The 22014-nt window shown below is 37.0% G+C and overlaps 2 protein-coding genes and 3 long non-coding RNA genes across 9 annotated transcripts; 2 read left to right on the top strand and 3 right to left on the bottom strand.

Annotated features, from left to right (window-relative positions):
* The first annotated feature begins 2406 nt into the window (after window positions 1–2406).
* On the top strand, window positions 2407–5540 carry LOC116011859. Its single transcript, XR_004097100.1, has 2 exons — window positions 2407–2993; window positions 3116–5540. It is a non-coding gene; the product is annotated as an uncharacterized LOC116011859 (long non-coding RNA).
* Window positions 5541–6963: 1423 nt separating this feature from the next.
* LOC116011860 lies at window positions 6964–8776 on the bottom strand. Its single transcript, XR_004097101.1, has 2 exons — window positions 8652–8776; window positions 6964–7449 (listed from the first exon to the last, which is right to left on the bottom strand). It is a non-coding gene; the product is annotated as an uncharacterized LOC116011860 (long non-coding RNA).
* A 1294-nt stretch (window positions 8777–10070) lies between these two features.
* Window positions 10071–10820, bottom strand: LOC116011857 (dynein assembly factor 3, axonemal homolog). Its single transcript, XM_031251275.1, has 2 exons — window positions 10537–10820; window positions 10071–10504 (listed from the first exon to the last, which is right to left on the bottom strand). The coding sequence occupies exons 1-2, from the start codon at window positions 10580–10582 to the stop codon at window positions 10227–10229; spliced, it is 324 nt and encodes a 107-aa protein (XP_031107135.1). The 5' UTR covers window positions 10583–10820; the 3' UTR covers window positions 10071–10226.
* On the top strand, window positions 10426–11481 carry LOC116011861. Its single transcript, XR_004097102.1, has 2 exons — window positions 10426–10550; window positions 11047–11481. It is a non-coding gene; the product is annotated as an uncharacterized LOC116011861 (long non-coding RNA).
* Window positions 11482–13339: 1858 nt separating this feature from the next.
* On the bottom strand, window positions 13340–20353 carry LOC116012354 (transcriptional corepressor LEUNIG-like). Of its 5 annotated transcripts, none has more exons than XM_031251876.1 (18): window positions 20154–20353; window positions 19258–19355; window positions 19009–19118; window positions 18462–18707; window positions 18274–18374; window positions 18085–18169; window positions 17895–17973; window positions 17339–17388; window positions 16392–16628; window positions 16134–16310; window positions 15433–15663; window positions 14972–15089; window positions 14756–14859; window positions 14501–14650; window positions 14234–14389; window positions 14030–14149; window positions 13729–13935; window positions 13340–13623 (listed from the first exon to the last, which is right to left on the bottom strand). In XM_031251876.1, exons 1-18 carry the CDS (start codon window positions 20183–20185, stop codon window positions 13486–13488), a joined length of 2439 nt encoding a protein of 812 aa, XP_031107736.1. In that variant the 5' UTR covers window positions 20186–20353; the 3' UTR covers window positions 13340–13485. The 5 variants fall into 5 exon arrangements, with proteins under 5 accessions (XP_031107736.1, XP_031107735.1, XP_031107737.1 ...); XM_031251875.1 differs by lacking the exon at window positions 20154–20353 and adding an exon at window positions 19942–20084 and having other exon boundaries at window positions 15433–15657; XM_031251877.1 differs by lacking the exon at window positions 20154–20353 and adding an exon at window positions 19942–20082 and having other exon boundaries at window positions 19009–19088.
* Window positions 20354–22014: the final 1661 nt, after the last annotated feature.

Below are 22014 nucleotides of genomic sequence, written 5' to 3'. Positions count from 1 at the left end.
TGGCAGAGGAAATTACTTACACCCGGAGGACGAATCATCCTTATCAATCATGTTCTCTCCACAATTCCTCTATACTCCTTGGCATCCACCCAATTTCCAAAGGGGATTATCCATGCCATTGAACAACGGTTAGCTAACTTCTTCTGGGGTTCAAATAATGGAAAAAACAAAAAGGCACTGGGCTTCCTGGTATAAATTGTGCTTTCCCAAAAAGGAAGGGGGGATGGGTTTCAGATATCTACCAGCTATGCAATTGGCATTTGATGCTAAGCTATGGTTTTCATACAGAAAAGGAGGTACTCTATGGAGTGACTACATGCAAACCCTTCACCCAACTTCCGACTTACCACCTAAAAGATCTGATTCAACAATTTGGCGTAGGATAAAGGGCTTGTTTGGTTATTAGCGGTTAGTAGTTAGCGGTAGCGGGTTGTGTTAGCGGTTATCAAATAGCGGATTGTATTAGCGAGTTTGACCAGCGAAGTACATTAGCGGTTTGTAAAAAGATGTTTGGTAAAATTAACTGTTTAGATTAGCGGTTAACATGTAAAATGACCAAAAGGATATACATATATTTAATAATTTAATAATAATAATAATAATAATGTTTTTAAATAAAAAAAATAAAAAGAAAAAGAGATTTAATAATTTTTACAATAATAATAATAATGTTTAAAAAAAACAAAAAAAAAAAAAAAAAAAAGAAGAAAAGGGGAGCCGCTCACAGCGGCTCCCCTAATTCCCTAAACCCTCACTTATCCCACATCGGTGGGATAAGTGAGGAAAGGAGCCTCAAGGCTCCCATTTTGATTTCAGGAGGCGGGCTCTGCCCCCTTAGTTTAATTTTTTTTTTTTATTATAAAGTGTGAAGGGCGTTTTGGGAAACTTCCAAAACGCCATTGCAACACGCTGCAGATTGCAGCGTGTTGCACTTTGGCGGTTTGGAGCGAATCTATTGCTCCAAACTGCCACTAACCAAACATGGTTTTCAGCGTTTTAATCTTGGTCAAAACGCTGAAAATGGCGGATCCGCCATTAACCAAACAAGCCCAAAAGCTGTTTCAGCTACAGTGGATGATAACTCAATGTTCTTAGCAGGGGATTTGATTTGGAAACCTTCGTCCTCAGGTGCTTTCTCTCTAGCCACAGCCTATGACCTTTTTAGACCATCAAGATGTATCACCTTGTCTTCTTCACGAATCTGGTCAATGATTTGGAAACCCTCGTCCTCAGGTGCTTTCTCTCTAGCCACAGCCTATGACCTTTTTAGACCATCAAGATGTATCACCTTGTCTTCTTCACGAATCTGGTCAAAAACAATTCCGCTCAAAAAATCTGTCTTCTGCTTCATCGATTCCTTCCTTTCCCAGATTGTGTTCAAAAGTTTGGTTTCAATCTCCCTTCTGTCTGCCCTTTTTGATGGAATCAAAGTGCTACTCTAGAACATTGTATGTGGCATTGCTCATACGCTAAGGATATTTGGAAATTTTTTGCTAATCTTTTGAACATCAACCTTAGCCTCGCCACCTCAGTACGCTCTGTCTGCTAGTTATGGTGGCTAGCAGATCTTTCAGAAAATTCACATGCAAGCATGGGTAATGTTTCACTTTGCATTCGTAACTGCATTCCGGTTTTTGTTCTTTGGTCTCTGTGGAAAAACTATAATTTTTTGATTCATGAAGGAGGACATTACTCACGTGATTGCATCATAAGAGAGGTGAAACGCGATTTTTTTGACCTCTCAATTGCTCATCCGTTCCGGCAGGATAGTGCTTCAGATAGTAGGCTTATTGACTTAGGTTTTGTGGCTTTCTTTGCATCTCCGAGACCTAAGAAAACTTTTTGGATTAAATGGCTTCGCCCTCCATCAGGCCGTTTGAAGTTAAATTCTGATGCTTCTTTCTCCACGATTTCTAGTGGAGGTGGGGCAGTGCTTCGGAATTCACAAGGCGGTTTTGTAGCAACGTTAACTTTTCCTATTCTAGCTTCCTGCGCTCTAGAGGCAGAAGCTAAAGCTCTTGCTCTTGCCATGAGATGGTGTGACTTGGTAGCCCAGAAACCTTTAAGCATTGAAGTGGACTCTTCGGTACTGGTCAACCTCATCCTTAACTGCGAAGCTCCAATCCCATGGAGACTCCGTTCCTCTATTGCCATCATTCGTCATTTGCTCTCCGATTGGAATGCTACGATCACACATTCTTACCGGGAGGCTAACACGGTTGCTGATGCTTTAGCTTCTTTTGGTTGCTCTCTCTCTCGCTCCTCTCTTTATTCTACTTTTAATTCTTTGCCATCAGCTGTTAGAATGGCTCTGTTGTATGACAGTAGAGGTTTCTCCTCTACAAGACTCTCTTCTTCCTTCTAATAAAAACCTTTCTCATTAAAAAAAAAAAAAAAATATTTGAAAGTTTTTAAAACTCTTGGGCGAATACAACCCCTAAAATCATGCGCAACAGCAAAGAAAAAGGAGAGGGGGAAACGCGAGATAGAGAGACGCGGAGGGTCACGCTATTCACCGAACCCAGCCCCCGCTTGCCGTCGAGCCAACCGGAATTCGACGTTGTCTCTCCGTCACAGCGCCTTCTGGGGAGAGCGCAAGCGACACGGCCAAGGTCCTCCAGCCGCCATCTCCGATCGAGCCGGAGATCGTCGCTTGAAAAAGTAGAGAGGTCGCCGGCCACCGCCATGGCCGGAGCCACCTCCGATCAGGCCGAAGGACGTCCGCGTTGCCAACTTCGATCGCCGACCGAGACCACCATCGACGCCGCTCAGATCGCGACCATCATCGCCGAAGGCCACCATCCGCCGCCGACGTCTCGCAGTCAGACCCGCCACCGGCGCCGCCATAGGACTGCACCCGCCGTTCTCCTCTTCCAGAAAACAACCGCCACCATATCGGAAAAACCGGTTTGATGTAGGTTCCCAATTTTTGAATACCTTTTCCTATCCACCCACAACTCCATCACCATTCCTAGCAACTCTCAACTTTTCAGGTAATTAACAAATCTTTCTTAAACTATCTTAATTAGCTTCATTTATTTAATTAATTTATAAAAATATTTATTGGGGGAGGCTTGTAAAGATATGATATACTGTTTATGCAAATTGCATATAGGTGCCTTGTGAAAGACTATGTTGGGACTGTGAGAAACACTCCCTCAGGTTTTGCCGTTTTGGAGATATCGATATCTGAGGGGTTTAAGATTGAATCAAAGGATGTGTTAAGGCAGAATAATAAGGGATGAGAAAAAGTGATTGTTGGTTTAGGGTAAACCATTATCTGCCCTGCTCGGAGCTCCAAACTGGGATGAACGGTGGAGATCTGATTGGATTTGGAGAGCATACAGACCCACAAGTGATCTTTGTTCTTCAACGTTGGTTATTGTTTGCAGGTATGCAATTTTTTCTGTTTTCGTTTTTTAGCATTCTTCCCTTTGTGTGAACTTGTGAAAATAAAAATGTAATACCATGTGTTTATTATTTAGGGAAAATAAAAAAATTTCCTAAATAATATGCTATATTATATTAAAGATTCGAGTTAATACTTCCAATGGTCTTCAAAGCGATTTACCAGGTGTGGTCCCTCGTCTTTAAAACGACACCAGCGGACGTCCTCCAAGTTTTAAAAAGTTACCACTTGTGATCCTCTTTTAACTTTTCTGTCAAAAGGGTGTTAAGTGGGAGGGCAAAGATGTCCTTTCGCCATTACTTTAATTTCTTTGTTAGCTGACCACTCTTTCCCCCAAATTGAGTTTGGAAAAGCTTCGCCGCCATGAGCGTTCTTCATACCTCCACTTCCTACAATGTCGGATTCGGCATCTCCCATCTCCCCCTTCTCTGCTCCTCCGACTAGGTCATCTTCTTCCACTCACTGCTGCCATGTTGCCTTCGCTGCCAGTGCAGAGCCATTTGAGAAATCTATTGAAATTATGAGGAAGTTCTCAGAGCAGTATGGTATGCTCCTAAGTTGGGAATATATTTCTGTATGGATAAAGGGGTGACTGTAGTTGTTATCAAGGGATTGGCAGAACACAGCGATACATTGGGTGCACCACTTTGCCCCTGCAGGCACTATGATGATAAAACTGCAGAAGTTGATCAAGGCTTCTGAAATTGTCCTTGTGTACCAATGAGAGAGAGGAAGGAGTGCAACTGCATGCTTTTTCTCACCTGGGATAATGATTTTGCTGGAGAAGAATAGACTATTTCTTTGGAGGAGAGCAGAGAAACAACTGCTAATATGTGATTCATCACACCTTGGACTTGTCCGCATATGTAGATACGTGTGCTCACCAATAATATGCTAGTATTTCATGTTATTATATTAGGAATACCTATGCCCCTTTATTATTTCTATTGATCATTCTGGAGTTTAAAAAAAAAAAAAAAAGAGCTTCCCACGGACAAGTTCCAAAAGAAGGATTTTTTTTTATTGAGATCGAGAAGCCTCACCTTCCTCTTCACTCCCAAAAATTCCATACCCAGTAATATAAGATCAGAAGAAAAACTCATCACGTTCATTTCCGATTATTGGCCACAATTTTTCTGAAGTTTTCCACCATATCTAAACTGGGAATTTTTCATCATAGGGTTTCTCCAAGCTACTGCATTTTTGTCTGCTATATTTAGCTAAAAACAATAGTTTATTACAACTGTTTCTTCGTTTTCGTACGTACTGGGAAAAGAGATTTTGTTCGCCTGTCTCTCCTTTGCTCCCCACGCTAATTTGTAGTTTGAGGAAATCAAGCTAAGGTTGTAAGAAGTGAAGCCGAAGTTGGTTTAATTTTGGTTTGTCGATTGAGAAGCACTAGCGATCATAACTCGGAAGAAGATAAAGATAAAAAAGATCGACAACTTGCAGCCAAGCAAGGTAACATTCTCTAAGAGGAGAAGAGGGCTTTTCAAGATAGCTGAAGAGCTTGTCGTCCTTTGCGACGCCGACGTGAAAGGAGCAGATTAATCCAATCCACAGTACAGAAATAATGAAAAATTCATTAATAATTCACAAGAAGAAATATAGGTGAAAGGAGCAGATTAATCCAACATTCTAGGCTGTGAAGTGTGAACGAAGGCTTAAAAGGAAGAAATATAGGTGAAAAGACAGTTTTGCCCTTATATTTAACGCCCTTTTGACAGCAAACTTAACGGAGGACCTCGGGAGGTAATTTTTTTAAACTAGAAGGACGTCTGGTAGTCGTTTTAAAGACGAGGGACCACACCTGGTAAATCACTAATACTCGGAGGACCATTGGAGGTATTAACTCTAAAGATTCTGTTTACAACAAACTATTATTCCTTATTAGATTTGGGAAACGCCTTATTAGATTTGGGAAACACACCGGTTGTCCCATCTATAACGTAACCATACTACTAATGTCCCTCATTTGTCATATTGAGTCTTTCAAATTTCATCAATAATGCATCGAATTAATTGCTAAGTATATGTTTTAGAAATGGACAATTTTTGTGCCAATTAGCACCACACAAATACACTCACATATATATAACAAAATAAAGAAAATATTTAATTGTTGATTCAATTCCTAGTTAGTTCTTTCTTTCCTTTTTCTTTTTGGTATTTTTTTCATTTTTATTTTTATTTTTAGTATTATGATTGTCGATTTGTCGGTTGTAATAAATTATATATTTAAGTTTAGCTAACACTCCATTTACATCAATATCTTATCCCATTCATTGTTATTATCACATTCAAATGTTTCATAACATCATATGTCTCAAAAGAAAATTCATTTCGTTAGTCATATCTACAACAATTTAAACTAAAGAGTTTTTTTTTTTTTAAATTATAATGATTGTCAGTTTGTCGGTGGTAAGAAACTATATTTAATTTTAGATAACGCTCCATTTAAAACAACATCTTGTCACATTCATTATTATTATCATATTCAAGTGTTACATAATGTCATGGATATTCGTAAAAAAGAAAATTCATTTCGTTTGTCATATCTACAACAATTTGAAATAAAGAGTTGTTTTTTATTATAATTTTATAATTTTGCAGAAATATTAGAAAGCCCTATCACATCTTGATGAATACTTATAAATTTCAAATCAATCCCTGCTTGTCCATAATCTAATCGAACCAAACTACTACTAGTTTTATTTTTAATTCTTTCAGCTATTATTTTACTCTAAAAAGCATATACTTAGGAAAATATCATACTTTATTCCCCAATTATTTTACACAATTATACTAATTTTTATTTTTCTAAATAATGTAATTTGTTTAAGCGGTCAAAGTATTTTATATGTAGTATTTTTTAGTATTATGATTGTCAGTCTATCGGGGGTAAGAAATGATATTGAATTTTAGCTAACGCTGCTCAATTTACAATGATATCTTATCCCACTCATTATTATTATCACGTTCAAATGTTTCATAGCGTCATATTCCTAAAAAGAAAATTCATTTCGTTAGTCATATCTTACACAATTTGAAATAAAGAGTTTTTTTTAAAAAAAAAATTATAATTTTGTAGAAATATTAGAAATTCCCATCACATCTTGATGAATACTTATAAATCTGAATACTTATAATTTTTAATCCTTCAGCTATTATTTTATTTTTAAGCATATACTTAGGAAAATGTCATACTATCAAATTCAATCACCCAGGCCATTGCCCTTTCAGGAGGATTGCGGCTGGTTAAATTTTAATTTGAAAATTGAAAGACCACGAATGGTATTAACTATTTATTAATTAAAGTCATATGTTAACCGCATGCATATAATTTAAATATTTTTTTTGACCATAGTACGTAAATGCACAACTATCAAAATAATCTGGCATGAAATCATGAATATAGGAAAAAGCGATGACTAGCTAGGAGAGATGACAAGCTTACTACTGCAATGAAAAGGTTTGTGGATTTGAAAATGTTATCTAATGAATATATTATTGGCATAGAAGCTAATTCATAAAGATCATTGGAGAAATGCATGTCAAACTTAAGGAAATTAGCCAAAAAGAAATGTCTCAAATTACTAAACGGATTACTACCTAGTTGGGACATGGCAGTGGCATGACTATGAGTGATCAAAGGGATCTCAAAACACTACAAATTAAACATATATACAAGTTATTTAGTGATTTGAATCCTACAAATTCAAGATGAAGACTAAGGATGATGAAGAAAATGAAGAAAGCTAAGGGCCACAACTAACATTGGTAGCAAAACAACCTTAGCTTCAACATCAGGGTTAGTATGCAATGAGAGGTTGATTTTCCAACTGTGTTGCACAATTTGTAATATTGTCAGGAAATTCTAAAAGTTCATAAGAGGACAATTTCAAGAACAACACAACACCCAGTGCCAACAAGCATCATCACCTACAAGATCCAAGAAGGATTCAACTGAGGAAGTAGCAAATTTTTGTTACTGTAAAGTCGATTGCCATATTACGTAAATACACCACTGTCAAGAAAATCTGGCAATTTCACATAGAAAAAGAGTGATTATTAGTATGAGAAAAACAACAAGTTTATCATTGCAATGAAAAGATTTGAGGAATTTAAAAAATTGTCTAAAGAATCTATTCTAGAAATTGAAGCTACATACATTCGCAAAGATCATTAGAGAAATTTCAAACTTAAGAAGCTAAGCTACAAATGCATGCCTATTTAATTCCTGTAATTTATTTGAAAAGTACATACAGATAATTTAAAAATAACAAAAATGCACATAAGTCCCGCACAAAGTCCACAGTTTTATTCCATCATAAACATTATTATATATATTATGTTGAAGGTATTGAAAGGTCTCAAAAGTTTTCCTTCAACTTGTAAACATAACATCAAAAACATAAAATTTGTGCCATGCAACAAATTAGTTATGCCTTCTTCTCAAAGGGCAGCAGCTTGTTTACACCCATCTTGCTCTTGTAAAGTGACTTCTTGTATTCACTCCATGTGAACTCATTGTACAAGCTTTCTTCTCCTTCCTCCATGAAACAAGATAATGGTGCTATCTTTTCACTCAGAGGTGGTCCTCCAAAGAAGATCATTGACAACCTAGGCTCGATACTGTCTACCAACACTCTGTGTTTGACACTCTTAAATCTCCCATTTGTAAATAAACTAATTTAATATAGATTATGACATTACATTTATTTAATTAGTAATTGAATTTTGGTGGAAGGTGATGAGTAATGGGAGATTTAAGAGTGTCAAACACAGAGTGTTGGTAGACAGTATGGAGCGTAGGTTGTCAATGATCTTCTTTGGAGGACCATTTTGAGTGAAAAGATAGCACCATTATCTTGTTTCATGGAGGAAGGAGAAGAAAGCTTATACAATGAGTTCACATGGGGTGAATACAAGAAGGCACTTTACAAAAGCAGGATGAGTGTAAACAAGCTACTGCCCTTTGAGAAGAAGAAATCTGTGGCATAACTAATTAGTCAAATGTTGCATGTCCCGCACTAATATTTGGCACTAACAATGTTTTCTTTGACTAATTAGTTAGTGCCAAATATTAGTGCAGGACATGCAACATTTGACTAATTAGTTATGCCACTGATTTCTTCTTCGCCATCCTGGTCTTGTAAATTGACTTCTTGTATTCACTCCATAAAAACAAAACAAAAAAATAGTGCCCCCAGTGCGGAGTCTTTTTCCTGTTATACTTAACTCGTGCATGCATTTTTGGTCTCCCCCAAAATCGATTTTCCACACTCTAACAGAATCCTCACTCAAAGATGCTAAATACTCCCCGGAGGAGCTCCAGCAAACAGACTGCACATTTGATACATGTCCCTGTCATAAAGATGAACAAATGGCAGTTAGATTTTCAGAAATATCGGGTTTGGGAAAAAAACCATTTAAAGAGTAGGTTGATCGAAATGTGATAAATTTCATCTTGCCTTCAAAGGGTATCTGCAGGTTTGGGTAGTCTCGACGTCTATCAAGGATACACCGTTTCATACTGCTGCAGCAAGAAACCTTCCTCGGGTGGGCTGGAACCTGACTTGACTTGCACAAACCTGAGATTTCGGAAAACAGAATTTTTGAAGAAAAAAAAAATGACCTTATAAAATTTATCAGCACATAAACCCTGTGTTCTATACCTTTGAAACTCCAGCATAACCACCATTTTTTATGGTCCAATATCGTATGGCACTAACATCATCACAGGAGCAGATAAGATCCTCCTTGTTTGGATGAAAGTCTACTGAGATATCGGAGGCAGAATGCCCAGTAAAGGTTCGAATTGACTGGCCTGACTGTATTAATTAACAGAATTATCAATCAAATATTTGTTCTAAGATGAAAAAAGTTTGAGATTCGAACATGGCAGGCAATATGATCTGAAAAGCTAAGAGATAGTTTGGCTTACATTATGAACATCCCAAATTTTTATCATCCTGTCCAGGGAACATGAAGCAAGCCGGGGCAATCTTGGGCTAAAACTAAAACGAACTATCTGTAATTTATTTTGTCCGAGTGCTCTTCTTCAAGTATATATTTTTGCTCTCGAGACTCTGTGCACCATAAAACAACCTAAAACATAGAATTGTCCATGAAACAAGCTGATAGAAATAGATTCTTCTGATCCATCACTCAACGAAGAAAAACAAACTTAACTAATTTGCTCACACACACTTCACACGCAACAGACAGGCTACGATAAACAGAGCAACGCAAAGTGGATCTAATTCAACTATTTGTAAAACAAATAACAAGAAAATTAAATTTCTGATATCCGCAAAAGGAACACGGTTCTTCAAGATTAAAGGTTCTTTCTCCTCCGAACGAAGGAGGAGAGCTGAAACTTAAAAAATAAAACTTACCTCACAGCCGTACGAACGAAGGAGGAGAGCTAAAATGGTGGAGAGGAGGTGTATGTTGCAGAGCTCTCAGCCGACCGGTCGTTGTCGCCACGGAGGTGAATGGTAATGGCGGGCGAGCACCGTCAGCAACGGCAGATCTGAAGAAGACGGAGGTGAAATGGCCAAGTGTATTGCGGTTCTCTTCTCAGATCTGAATATAACGTAGATGGGGGAGAAAATGGGTTAATAATTTACTTTCATCTTTGGGGAGTCGAGTAGACTTTTGCTCGTCCCTTGCACTCGATGATGGTCAAGTGTGTTGTCTAGTCTTGACAAATTAACAATGTATTATGTGATGGTGTCCAAGAAATGAACAGTCAAACCCTAATCTCTCTCTAAACATCCTGTTTTCTTCCGGCGGTCGCCGCCTCCGCTAGTTAAGTGGGGGCGGCGCCTGCACTCTTCATCTTGGTCATCATCGCACCTCCGCCGTCAACACCACCAGTAGCAGTTTCCTCGCCTTCCGCCGCCGCAATAGCTGCTCCGCCTTCCACCACCGCCGCGGCTCCTCCGCCAAGCTTCCACACCGCAACAAGCTTCTCCGTCCTTCCCCCATCGCACCTTCTTCCCCACCGCAGCTGCTCACCATCTCCCTTTTCCTTCCCAGATCTCGGACCAACCGCAGCCGTCTCTCTTCCACCACTCGTCGCACCGCAGCCGTCTCTCTTCCACCACTCGTTGCACCGCCGCCATCCGACACCGTACCTCCGCCTTCTCCCTCGCCAGTCTCCATCGCTTTATCCCTCTTTTTATTTCCTTATGCATTTATTGCACTTTTGTTTCCTTCTGCATTTTTGCATTTTATTGTGGTTTCCCTCTCAACGAGTGTTTCCCTCTCTTTACTTTCCCGGGGGGGTTCGTCTCCATGGCTAGGAGATGAAGGTTCTTCGTCTCCCTGGACATGGAGTGGTCGGAGACGATGACCTTCGTCTCCAGCCATGGAGACGAACCCGCCGGAGACGATTCGTCTATGATGGGGAGTGTTTTTTTTTTTTAATTTTAATTTTAATTTTAATTATTTATTTTATTTAAAATTATTTTTAAATATTATTTTTAAATATTATTTTTTAAATTGGTAACCAAAGCAGGTAAAACAAGTCATTTTGGATCAAATTGTATGATTTTGTGTAGCAGGAACCCAATTGCATTTTGACGTGTAGTTCAGTGGCCTATTTGACCCTTATTCCATCAATATAGGTATGGTCATGGCTTTTGTGCTACTCATCTTGGGCGAAATAGTTGACAATGAAATACACCTTCTCTGAACATCAGTTCAGTTGGTAGGATACCCACTGATGAACCAATCAACACAAGACCGGATATGTACCTTCAGTTGGGAAAAATGTCAATGAACTTCAGTACGAAGATAAAGACTCAGGTGGTTTGCAAGTTGTTCCATTTAGAGGTCAACTTGTCTACATTCGACAAGGCCATCAAGTATTTGATAAAAGCTTTAAGGTTCTCTAAGGATCAAAACTCTGTTGTAACACAATTTGCAAATTTAAGTTTTACTATCTTAGCTAGAAACTTTAGTTCTATGTCAGATTGTATGGAATGGCTTTACATTCCATTGAACCTTGTTGTAATTGCTTCTAATGTTTATTAATGTCGTTTATCGTTCAAAAAAAAAAATTACTTTCCGCGTCTTCTGAGTTAACTCGGCCAAATTCGCCGTAGTCGGCCGTTAACTCGGTCCAGTCGACCGAATTAGGTGCTAGGATATTGTAAACCAACAACTCGCCTTATACCGTTCCAGACAGACTCAACTCGGATCTTGTATTTCGTAACATTGAGTGGTGTGAATCATACGGCCGCATGGGAGAGCACGGCCGCACCTGATCATTACTATATATATATATATATATATATATATATATATATGTTAAATTTAATATTATGAGAAATTAGATTAAAAATAATTCCAATCAAGTCTCGTTAAACGAATCAAACAAATAAAATGGAACGGAGGTTATAGTAAACAAGTTTTCTAAACAAAAAACGGAGAATGAGAAATGAAAAATTAGAAAACAAAAACAGAAAACAGTTTTAACGGGCCTTAGGGTTTAGGGATTAATATTGAGTATTGTATGTATGGTGTATATATATAACTTTTTATTATTTTTTTTTACAATTAGGCCTCAAAATTGTAAAATCAAAATTATTTATATTCTATATAGCAGGTATGGCAAATTATTGTGTGAACCATGTTCTACACGGTGATATGTGGACCATAACAAAATATACATTTTTAATGTACTAAATGTACATTATTTTTGTACTAAGTATACATTATACAAAATAATGTACATTCAGTACACAAATAATGTACATCCCCTAAATATAATGTACATTATTTTTATACTAAATGTACATTATTTTTATACTGAATGTGCATTATTTGATTTATGGTCCACACAGCTGTGTAGACCATAGTCCATGCAATAATGATTGAGCAGGTATAGTATATATATAAATTTTTTATATACACAAATTAGGCCCCTAATTTTCGGGGACCTGTGCAATGGTCTTGAATGAGGGAGGATCCACAAGTTTCACAATCGTTATACCCTGCACCACGGTGCACATAGCAATGTGCACCACGTACGTAAAACGACGTCGTTTTAGTGTTAGTGGACGCGAACGCGAATGACTCAGAGAATTCATTATTTATAATACACATAATCATTATCTATAATACATAGAACGTTTGTCTAGAATACACAGAATGTTTGCCCAGAATACACAGAATATTGACACAAAATACACAGATGTTAGTGGATGCGAACGCGGACGCGAATGACTCTAGGGAATTCATTATCTATAATACACATAATCATTATATAGAATACACAGAACGTTTGCCTAGAATACACATAATGTTTGCCGAGAATACACAGAATATTGACACAAAATACACAGAGAACTAATCCTCCTAACATTCGAATGCACAAACACATCATAACTTGTGTTAATAACATGAATACACAGAATATTTACACAAAATACACAGAACTCATCCTCCTAAACATTTGAATGCACAAACACATCATAACATGTGTTACTAACATGAATACACATAACAGTTGCCTAGAATACACAGAACGGTTACCTGAAATACACAGAATGATTGCCTGGAATACACAGAATATTAACATAAATATTGACCGGCCGAAACGGGAAACGTGATTTTCAAAAAAAAACGGATGATTAGTTTACAATGCTCAAAACGACATCGTTTAGGTACGTGGTGCACAGTATAATTTGCCCAAGTTTCAGCTAAGTTCTGAGAGATAACCTAGGAAGGTTCTAGCTGCGAAGAATGGCTCTTGGAAGGGTTTATTCTTCATTCGATCTAATTCTTTTAGATATCAAAGACTTGTTAGATCAATTTTTTTACACTTTGTATCTTTTTTGTCAAAAGATCAACGAATTGAGTTGGTACAAAATTGAGATAATTACATGCATGCATATTCCCGACTCGGTCCTCATGGAAACCGCTTAAAGTATATATTTTCTTTCATTTCTCCAAAATATACCATAACTTTATATTGTTAAAAGACCACAGACAAAAAGAGGTGTTTTTCTCTGTAGGAAGCTAAAAGATGTATTTATGGACAAAACATTCTTTTGGCACATTCACTTCCACAGCTTAACCATATTGTCACCACTTGCAGAAGCTACTAAACCAGCAAATGGTGAGACTGCCAAAGTGGAGATAGGTCCCTCGAGCACGGTCATCATCTTGTTCTCCGCCATGTGCCAAAGCTCCAGGGACTAAAATCAACACAACACGGGCAAATAAACGTTACAAATGGCATTCCAACGACAAAAATGTGTATCCATTCTGCAGTTGCAATAAACCGAATATGTAGAAAGTACCTTATGAGAACCGATTACTAGCAGAGAAGGGTAAGTAGGGTGAAAGCTGCAAGTGCGGAGTCTTTTTCCTGTTATACTTAACTCGTGCATGCATTTTTGGTCTCCCCCAGAATCGATTTTCCACACTCTAACGGAATCCTCGCTCAAAGATGCTAAATACTCCCCGGAGGAGCTCCAGCAAACAGACTGCACATTTGATACATGTCCCTGTCATAAAGATGAACAAATGACAGTCAGATTTGGGGAAAAACCATTTAAAGAGTAGGTTGATCGAAATGTGATAAATTTAATTTCATCTTGCCTTCAAAGGGTATCTGCAGGTTTGGGTAGTCTCGACGTCTATCAAGGATACACCGTTTCCTACTGCTGCAGCAAGAAACCTTCCTCGGGTGGGCTGGAACCTGACTTGACTTGCACGAACCTGAGATTTCGGAAAACAGAATTTTTGAAGAAAAAAAAAATGACCTTATAAAATTTATCAGCACATAAACCCTGTGTTATATACCTTTGAAACTCCAGCACAACCACCATTTTTTATGGTCCAGTATCGTATGGCACTAACATCATCACAGGAGCAGATAAGATCCTCTTTGTTTGGATGAAAGTCTACTGAGATAACGGAGGCAGAATGCCCAGTAAAGGTTCGAATTGACTGGCCTGACTGTATTAATTAACGGAATTATCAATCAAAAATTTGTTTTAAGATGAAAAAAGTTTGATTCGAACATGGCAGGCAATATGATCTGAAAAGCTAAGAGATAGTTTGGCTTACATTATGAACATCCCAAATTTTTATCATCCTGTCCAGGGAACATGAAGCAAGCCTGGGCAGTCTTGGGCTAAAACGAACATCTGTAATTTTGTCTGAGTGCTCTTCAAGTATATATTTTTGCTCTCGAGACTCTGTGCACCATAAAACAACCTAAAACATAGAATCGTCCATGAAACAAGGTTGTGACTTGTGATATCAGAAACCAAAATTACTGAATACATTAGACAATTACATTACATGTTCATTATTGGATACCTTATTATCATCTCCGCCGATTGCAATCAGTTTACCCTCAGATGAGAAGTCACAGCAGTTAACAGCACTAGACTCAATGCTTCCAATTTCAGAAAATGTAATATCTATTTTCCAGTGGAAGGAAATCCAGACAAAAAACAATGAGATTAAAAGGCAAAAGATCCTAAGACAACAAAAGTGATGATAAATTAAAACATAAAAAAGAACTGTTAAAACCTTTTCTAACATCCTCTAAGCACTGAGCAATCACATCTTCAGTGTCCACGTTTTCATTAAGGAAAGACTCCACATTGTCGTCCACAGATCCATGATTTATCAAACGAACAATATCAGCCTGAAACTCCAAGCGCAATATGATTACTCCTTAAGATTTATTAATGATGAAACTATTCATTAATAAGGAAATGATCTGAAAAAATGTGAGCAATAAAAACAAAAAAGAATATTTATATTTCATTTAAGAGATTTGTTTTCCAGACATAACACAAGGACCATTAACTTCTGAAGCTAAGTTTACCAAATGAGTTTCCTGCTTGGTATGTCTTCTATGAATAAATAAGTGCTTTTCGAGGACAGTGTGGTTTTGTTTACCAGGCAAAGAATGCAGGAATATGATAATATTACAATACTAAATGCCCTTTTGGCCATCAAACATAATAAAAAGGAAAATTCCTTACCATTTGATTAGATGCCGATGCATTTGTATCAGAGCCACTGTTGCAAAACATTTGAGCCCGTGACTTGCTATCATCAGGAAGCAATGAAGGTACTGAAATCACATCTTCCATCGTCTGTGCTGATGGGGAAGAGGGTGCTGAACTTTGGGATGGTCCAGTGGTATTTGCAGTGCCTGAACTATTGGTTGGGTTTGAGGACATTGGCCGCTTTCTTTTCCTCAGAGCCTGGTTCTTTAAAGAAGATCCAAAAATTGAACTAAATCAGAAAACATATATTAAAGCTCTAAGAAAATTTGTCACCATCCGCTTGACTATTACAATGGGTTGGTGTAAACATTATAACAGGAAATTTGGTTAGGATTACTCAGGTCTTTACATCAGTACAGAAACATCATAAAAGATTATGAATCAAGATTAGCAGGAGTTACAAAATAGTTGAACAATGATACACATTAGAAAAGTTCTCCATGGAGTGTGCTGAGAAAAGTTTGGAATTCAGTGGCTAAATACTAAAGTTGCATAGAACAATTCACTGGCAACCTAATGTTTGAAAATTTACTCAAATAGCCTTACTCATACTCCTACCATACCCCAAATAAAAGCATATCAACAAATTTATTATGGAGAGAAAGAAAATAATTCAATAATTACATAAAGCACAAAATATGTTCTCCAGTTTAGTAGCTGTAAAATCAGCGAACCTGATCATTGTCTCTAGAGGTGTTTGAAAAGGTGACATCCATAGCACTGTTGCTAGTTGCAATCGCCTTGTCTTGCTGTGCAATTTTGTAGCTTGAAGTTTCTGGATGACCAAGTACAGTAGACTTTTGACATTGCTGTTGGCTTTGATTGGCATTATTCAATTCAATCTGATACAGCTGATAAATTTCCCAAAACAATAAATTAACATTGAGCCACCAGTATCTCAGAAAGAAAATAAGAGAATATGAAAAAGGTACCTTCATTAGTGTATCATCTGCACGAGAGAAAAGAGGAAGAGCCACTTGAACTGGCAAATTTGCATCAGGAACCATATTGGTCATATAATTTGATTGCATATCATTCCTGATACCCATATACTGATCACCAAGAAGCATTTGAATTTGCTGCTGCAGCTGAAGTTGTTGGGAGGGTTGAGAAAGAGGAAGCAAAGGGCTATGCTGCTGAAGAAGTCCAGATTGAAGTTGTTCTAATCCCTGCTTATGCCAAGAAATATTAGTCAATGTACTCATCAGATTCTCAACCATGGTCTTCACGCACATTCTAAGTGCATCCTATGACCACACAGTCAAGTTCATTAGTGAGATGCCAAAAGTATGCACAAATGGACAAGACATTGTTACCATCTAGCTTCTCTGTTGTACAAACTTCAGACAGCTTATCCCATTAAAAGAAAATAAACCAATTAAAATCATGTCTGCTGCACATTAATGTGCTGGTGTTTGGAGGAAACTGGAATGAATGATATCACTAAAGAAAAAGAAAAGATTTTTCAATCCTATAGAAAATAATCATTTAATCTGCATCACATAGTAAAGAAATGAAATTCTACAGCCCAATACAGAGTATTTAAACTACCAGAACATGAAATCATATCAGGCCATGAAATTTAAGTAACTTCGACCCAGTTGCTTTCAGATGTAAAACATAGCAACTAAACATCCGAGCAAAGCACATAGGTCGAGACTCGAGAGAACATACAAGGTTAAATACATCCATAGAACCAGAAAGTTTCAAGGACACTTGTTTTTAGTAGTATTTTCAGTTTTAGAAGTTGCCAGCTATATTTTAATGGCATTCAGGTTTACCAGAGCCGGATGTATCAAGTATGTCATCATAAATAATAGTATTTTTATCAGAATATTGGAGCTTCACTAGTTTATGTAGAGGAAAGTACAGAACTCACCGTCAGTGGCCAACCCTTCAAAGGCAAATTGCTTACTCCATGATTTGATCCTGAATCAAGAGCAGTGTGTGCGTTAGCTAAATCACATATCCGGCAGCATATCTATATTGGCTCAGTTTCTAGTAGATAAGTAGATTGTGTTCCCACATTAAAATGTTAAGCATCAAGTGTTTTTGCATGAACAACTACATCGTTTAGATTTCAGCCAGACCAGTTTCTTCTTTTTTCCATGATCAAAAGCCCCACTATATCCCATTTAAGATGCTTGAGGACCAGAAATTGTTTCAGAGTTGCACAAAATTGATACAATAATACAAATTAGATTCAACTTTAAATAGACTGAGAGTATGCCAATGACATTTACTGAAATAGTATTCATAATCATTGAATCATTCATGAAAAAACTATCTAAACAATTCTAGTAGAATTTGCATAGTTCAGCAGACATTATAGACCCAAAAGCAGACTCCATCATACAGATACAAGTAAAAGTGATAAATAAAGAAAAATAAGAACAATAAGTGTCAAATGTTATACTACAGTGAACTGTTGGTACCTGGATGTTGAGACAATGATTCATCTGAGAAAGCAGACTTGAGGTTTGCTAAGGGATTCAGCATATTCTTTGTGCCCTGCTTCAGCAAGCAACAAAGCATATCAGTATCTGTTCTGTTCCCTTTATGCCCCCATTGTGTGATGGGTATGTTTCTCTGGTGTATGTTTTCCTGTGGACAAATTTTACTTACATGGGGAACATGGAGTTGCTGAGCTTGATCCTTCATTCCAGAAAAATATCTTAAATTGCCACCAGGAGTTCCTTGTAGTATTTGACTAAATTGCAATTGAAACATAGAATTGTTAGTGGTCAAGGCAGCAAAAGAGCAAAAAAACACAGTTAGCCGAGATCCTAGATTAATTCACTCAAGTAAAAATACCGTGGAGCTTGGTCCCCAAAGGCTCCAGATCTTAATATCGAAGTATTATTTTGAGCCAAAGACTGACCAACGTTTTCACCACACCTAGACTGTACAGATTTCTTAAGAAAAAAATAACAGCAGATAAACCATGTCAAACAAGAACGAGTTAGCATAGTCATTATCAAAGCTCTGAGTTGTTCAACAACCTTCCTGTTCCCCCCAGACAAATGAGCTTTACTTTTGGTAAGTGCATTAGTGGCCCCAAGGCTTTGTCTTGAATTAGTTTCATGGTCAGTGCCACATTCAAACCGAGTCTCTTCTCTTTGTTTCTGCGTTTGCTGTTCAATATGCTTTTGCATGATCAGTTGCTCTATTTGTTGCATTTGCTGAAACTGCTGCTGCTCAGCACTTTGGTGTTGTTGCTGCCGCTCCTGTGCTTTTGGCATTAGGATCTGCAATCCCAAAAAACCGGGGGCTGAGTAAGCAGTCAGGGAAAAAGTGGTTGCTTAGAAATGACGATCAAATTTATAACCGAAGCAAGGTGTGAATTATCTTCATGCAGCAAATATAGAATTGATGGAATATCATTATAATCGCTTCTTATCATGCAATTATCTTGATTATAGCAGCATGATGAAAACAGTACATAACATAGCTCTGTGGAATAACACAAGCCAACAAGCATGCAAATGGATACACACCCACAGCCAAGCTTAAATCCAGAATGATTTGTAAACAGAGCAGCCAGCCTACCTCATTGCGAGATCCACTGGTTACTGAAACAGGGCATTTGAACCTAGAAATGAATGTATCCCAAAAGATTGACCACCATTCTAAAAGAAAACCACCTGGAGTATCAATTGCTGGGAAGGACATAGTTTACTAGTTACAATTGAGTTAGAAATAATTAGACATGTATGTAATTTCAACAAGTTAGAAAACAATTCAACTGGATATAAAACCTATAAAATGTTATGCAAACTTTTCCCCATTTTCTTTTACCTGTCCGATTTGTGGGCACTCCTGCTTCAGCTTGAAATGCCCTTGCAGAAGCAGTCAACTTCCTCTTCACAAGATAATCATATATATAGACATCTAACCTGTTACTCCAAACAGCAAGAATATCAAACCACAGACTTTGATATTATAGGCCCTTATCAAACCACATTTAGCTTGATTATCAAAAACCAAAGACCAAGAACACATGCACATTTGTACATATCTAGAAAGTAGAAAACCAAGGAGGTAATTCATATGCACATTTACATTGGCAGATATACTCAAAAAATTACAAACAAACAAACAAAAAATGTAAAAATAATAAGCATCCAAAAAGAGAAACAGAAACCACTATGTCAAAGCAAACCCCTCTGGCAGTAGAATGTGCAATGCCAAGAACACAGAACATTCTAGACAACATAAACCTTCAGTATTGCCCACAGATTTTACCAAAGCCCTTCAACCAAATATGACCACAGTTCGTTCATATACGCCATAATCGAAAAATGAACCACCAAGCAAATAGCCCACAAGTGAAAATTCCATGAAAACAACCAACAAGAAACAAAATGGGATATACCCATTGCAGAAACACCACCAAAATAAAAATAAAAATGAAAATAACCAGAAAGTTCCAACAAAAATAAATAAAATCTGATCTTCAGAACTCAAAAAGAGGCAACCGACTGGTTTATAGGCATTGGAGAAGCAGAAAAGGCAGACATCACCATCGATGAAACCCAATCCCAACCCCAAACAAAAAGATCACGAGTTCTCTTCCAGATAACACGAGCAAGAAAAGACGAGAACAAAAAGAAACAAGAAATAAAATAATACTCCTTAGTACTAAAGAAAAAAATATATTAAAAAAAAAAGGAAAGAAAATAAAAATCTCTCACGTTTTATCTGGTTCCATGTTGGGATTAGTCATGGAATGGAGCGTGGCTACTACCACTCTTGAGTAATGAGTAATGGCCTCAAAGAATGTCAGCCGGAAAACGCTTTCAGAAAAATTTGTTTAAGCTTTCAAAGGTGTTTCAGAGGAACGCTTCAACTTTTCAGACGTTTTGAATGCTTATTTTGCTGCTTCGCTTCGCGACAAAAAATAATATGCATACCCCTCCCTCCCTCCCTCCCTCCCTAATTCGTATTCGTATTTTTATAATAATAATATCTACTCCGTACGTACACGCGTATAACCGTACGTATTGCATCATGTAGATCCTTAATCATTAAACGAGTAGCTCTACTACATGTACTCTCAATTTATACTAAGCAACCCACGTTACATCTACCACCTTTTTTATTCATAAAATATCAAATTACTTTTATGAGCATTACATTTGATTCGAAGAATGTGAGATTATTACTAGTGTAAGATTACAAAATGTAAAATTACTTGTATATTTGGTTCAAATTGGATGAATATAATACTAACATATTTGGTTAAGCTAGGGCTAAGTATTACACTATCAGTCTCATTTTATGTGTCTGATTTGATTAATGAGTTTAATTTTTCATAATATTATGTTTAGTATTAGTATGTAAAATCACGTGCACCAGGAGCGACCAGTTGAGTGCGTGCAAACCATGTGCCCCTTGGACATGTAAAGACTCTCTTTTTTTTTTAAATCGTTTTATTTTAATAGCCTTAATAACATAAACCAAACATGTGAATGCGATATATTCCTATGATAATGTTATATATCGTAAACCAAACACCCCCAAATGCTAAATTTATTTAGACATTAAAATGGCATTTCCCTTTTTAAAATGTAAAATTAGCATGTAATAAAATCTTGATTTGTGAGATTATAGTACTCAATATCATTTTTAAGGAACACCAATCTATTAAAATCCACATACATATAGAAACTATTTAAGACTTTGATAGTATATACAAATTGTATACCAAGAACATCCGTAATGCTTAAGAAATATTTACCCTGCCAAGGACCTTGTAGTCCAGTGGCATCAAACCCTTCCCTTTATAAGGGAGGTGGTGGGTTCGAGCCTCAGTAAAGTCAATACTAACTCTTGTGCTTCAATAGGTTGAGAAAGTAGTTATGAACAGATACTGCATTGTAATAAAGTTAGTAGTATTCAAAAAAAAAAAAAAATTTACCCTCCACATCATAACTATATCAAATATCATAAAAAAAAAAAGAAGAAATATTTACCCTCCACATCATAACTATATCAAATATCATTTCTAATGTACTAAATACGTTGTTATTCGGAATACGGATCGAATCGTATTCGGGTCTCAACATAATTTGCTTGTTAAGTAGTAGTACGGATCGGATCGTATTCGGGTCTCAACATAATTTGCTTGTTAAGTAGTAGGTGAAAGTGTCCAAAATTTCCTCCTTTTAGCCATAAATGCCGTATTTATAAGGGGGGAAAATGGGCACATGACGGGCTCATGGCATGTCTAACATGTGTCGCACATATATGCAATTGGCAAGCTCGGGAATTGTGCCTCAACTACATGTATTCTCAATTCTTGATCAACAAATTTTACCATGAAAAATTTCTTCATTTCGCACATTTTATTCCTACTCACATTGCATCACAATCTTGGGTCTTCATCTACCACCTTTTTTATTCACAAAATATCAAATTACTTTTATGAGCGTTACATTTGATTCAAAGAATGTGAGATTATTATAAGTAGTGTAAGATTACAAAATGTAAAATTAATTACTTGTGTATTTGGTTCAAATTGTATGAATATAATACTAACATGTTTGGTTAAGC

The sequence above is a fragment of the Ipomoea triloba genome, chromosome 3 (assembly GCF_003576645.1).
Source record: "Ipomoea triloba cultivar NCNSP0323 chromosome 3, ASM357664v1".
NCBI lineage: Eukaryota > Viridiplantae > Streptophyta > Magnoliopsida > Solanales > Convolvulaceae > Ipomoea > Ipomoea triloba.
Note: the sequence above shows the minus strand (reverse complement) of the source record. Positions and strands in the feature narration are given on the sequence as shown.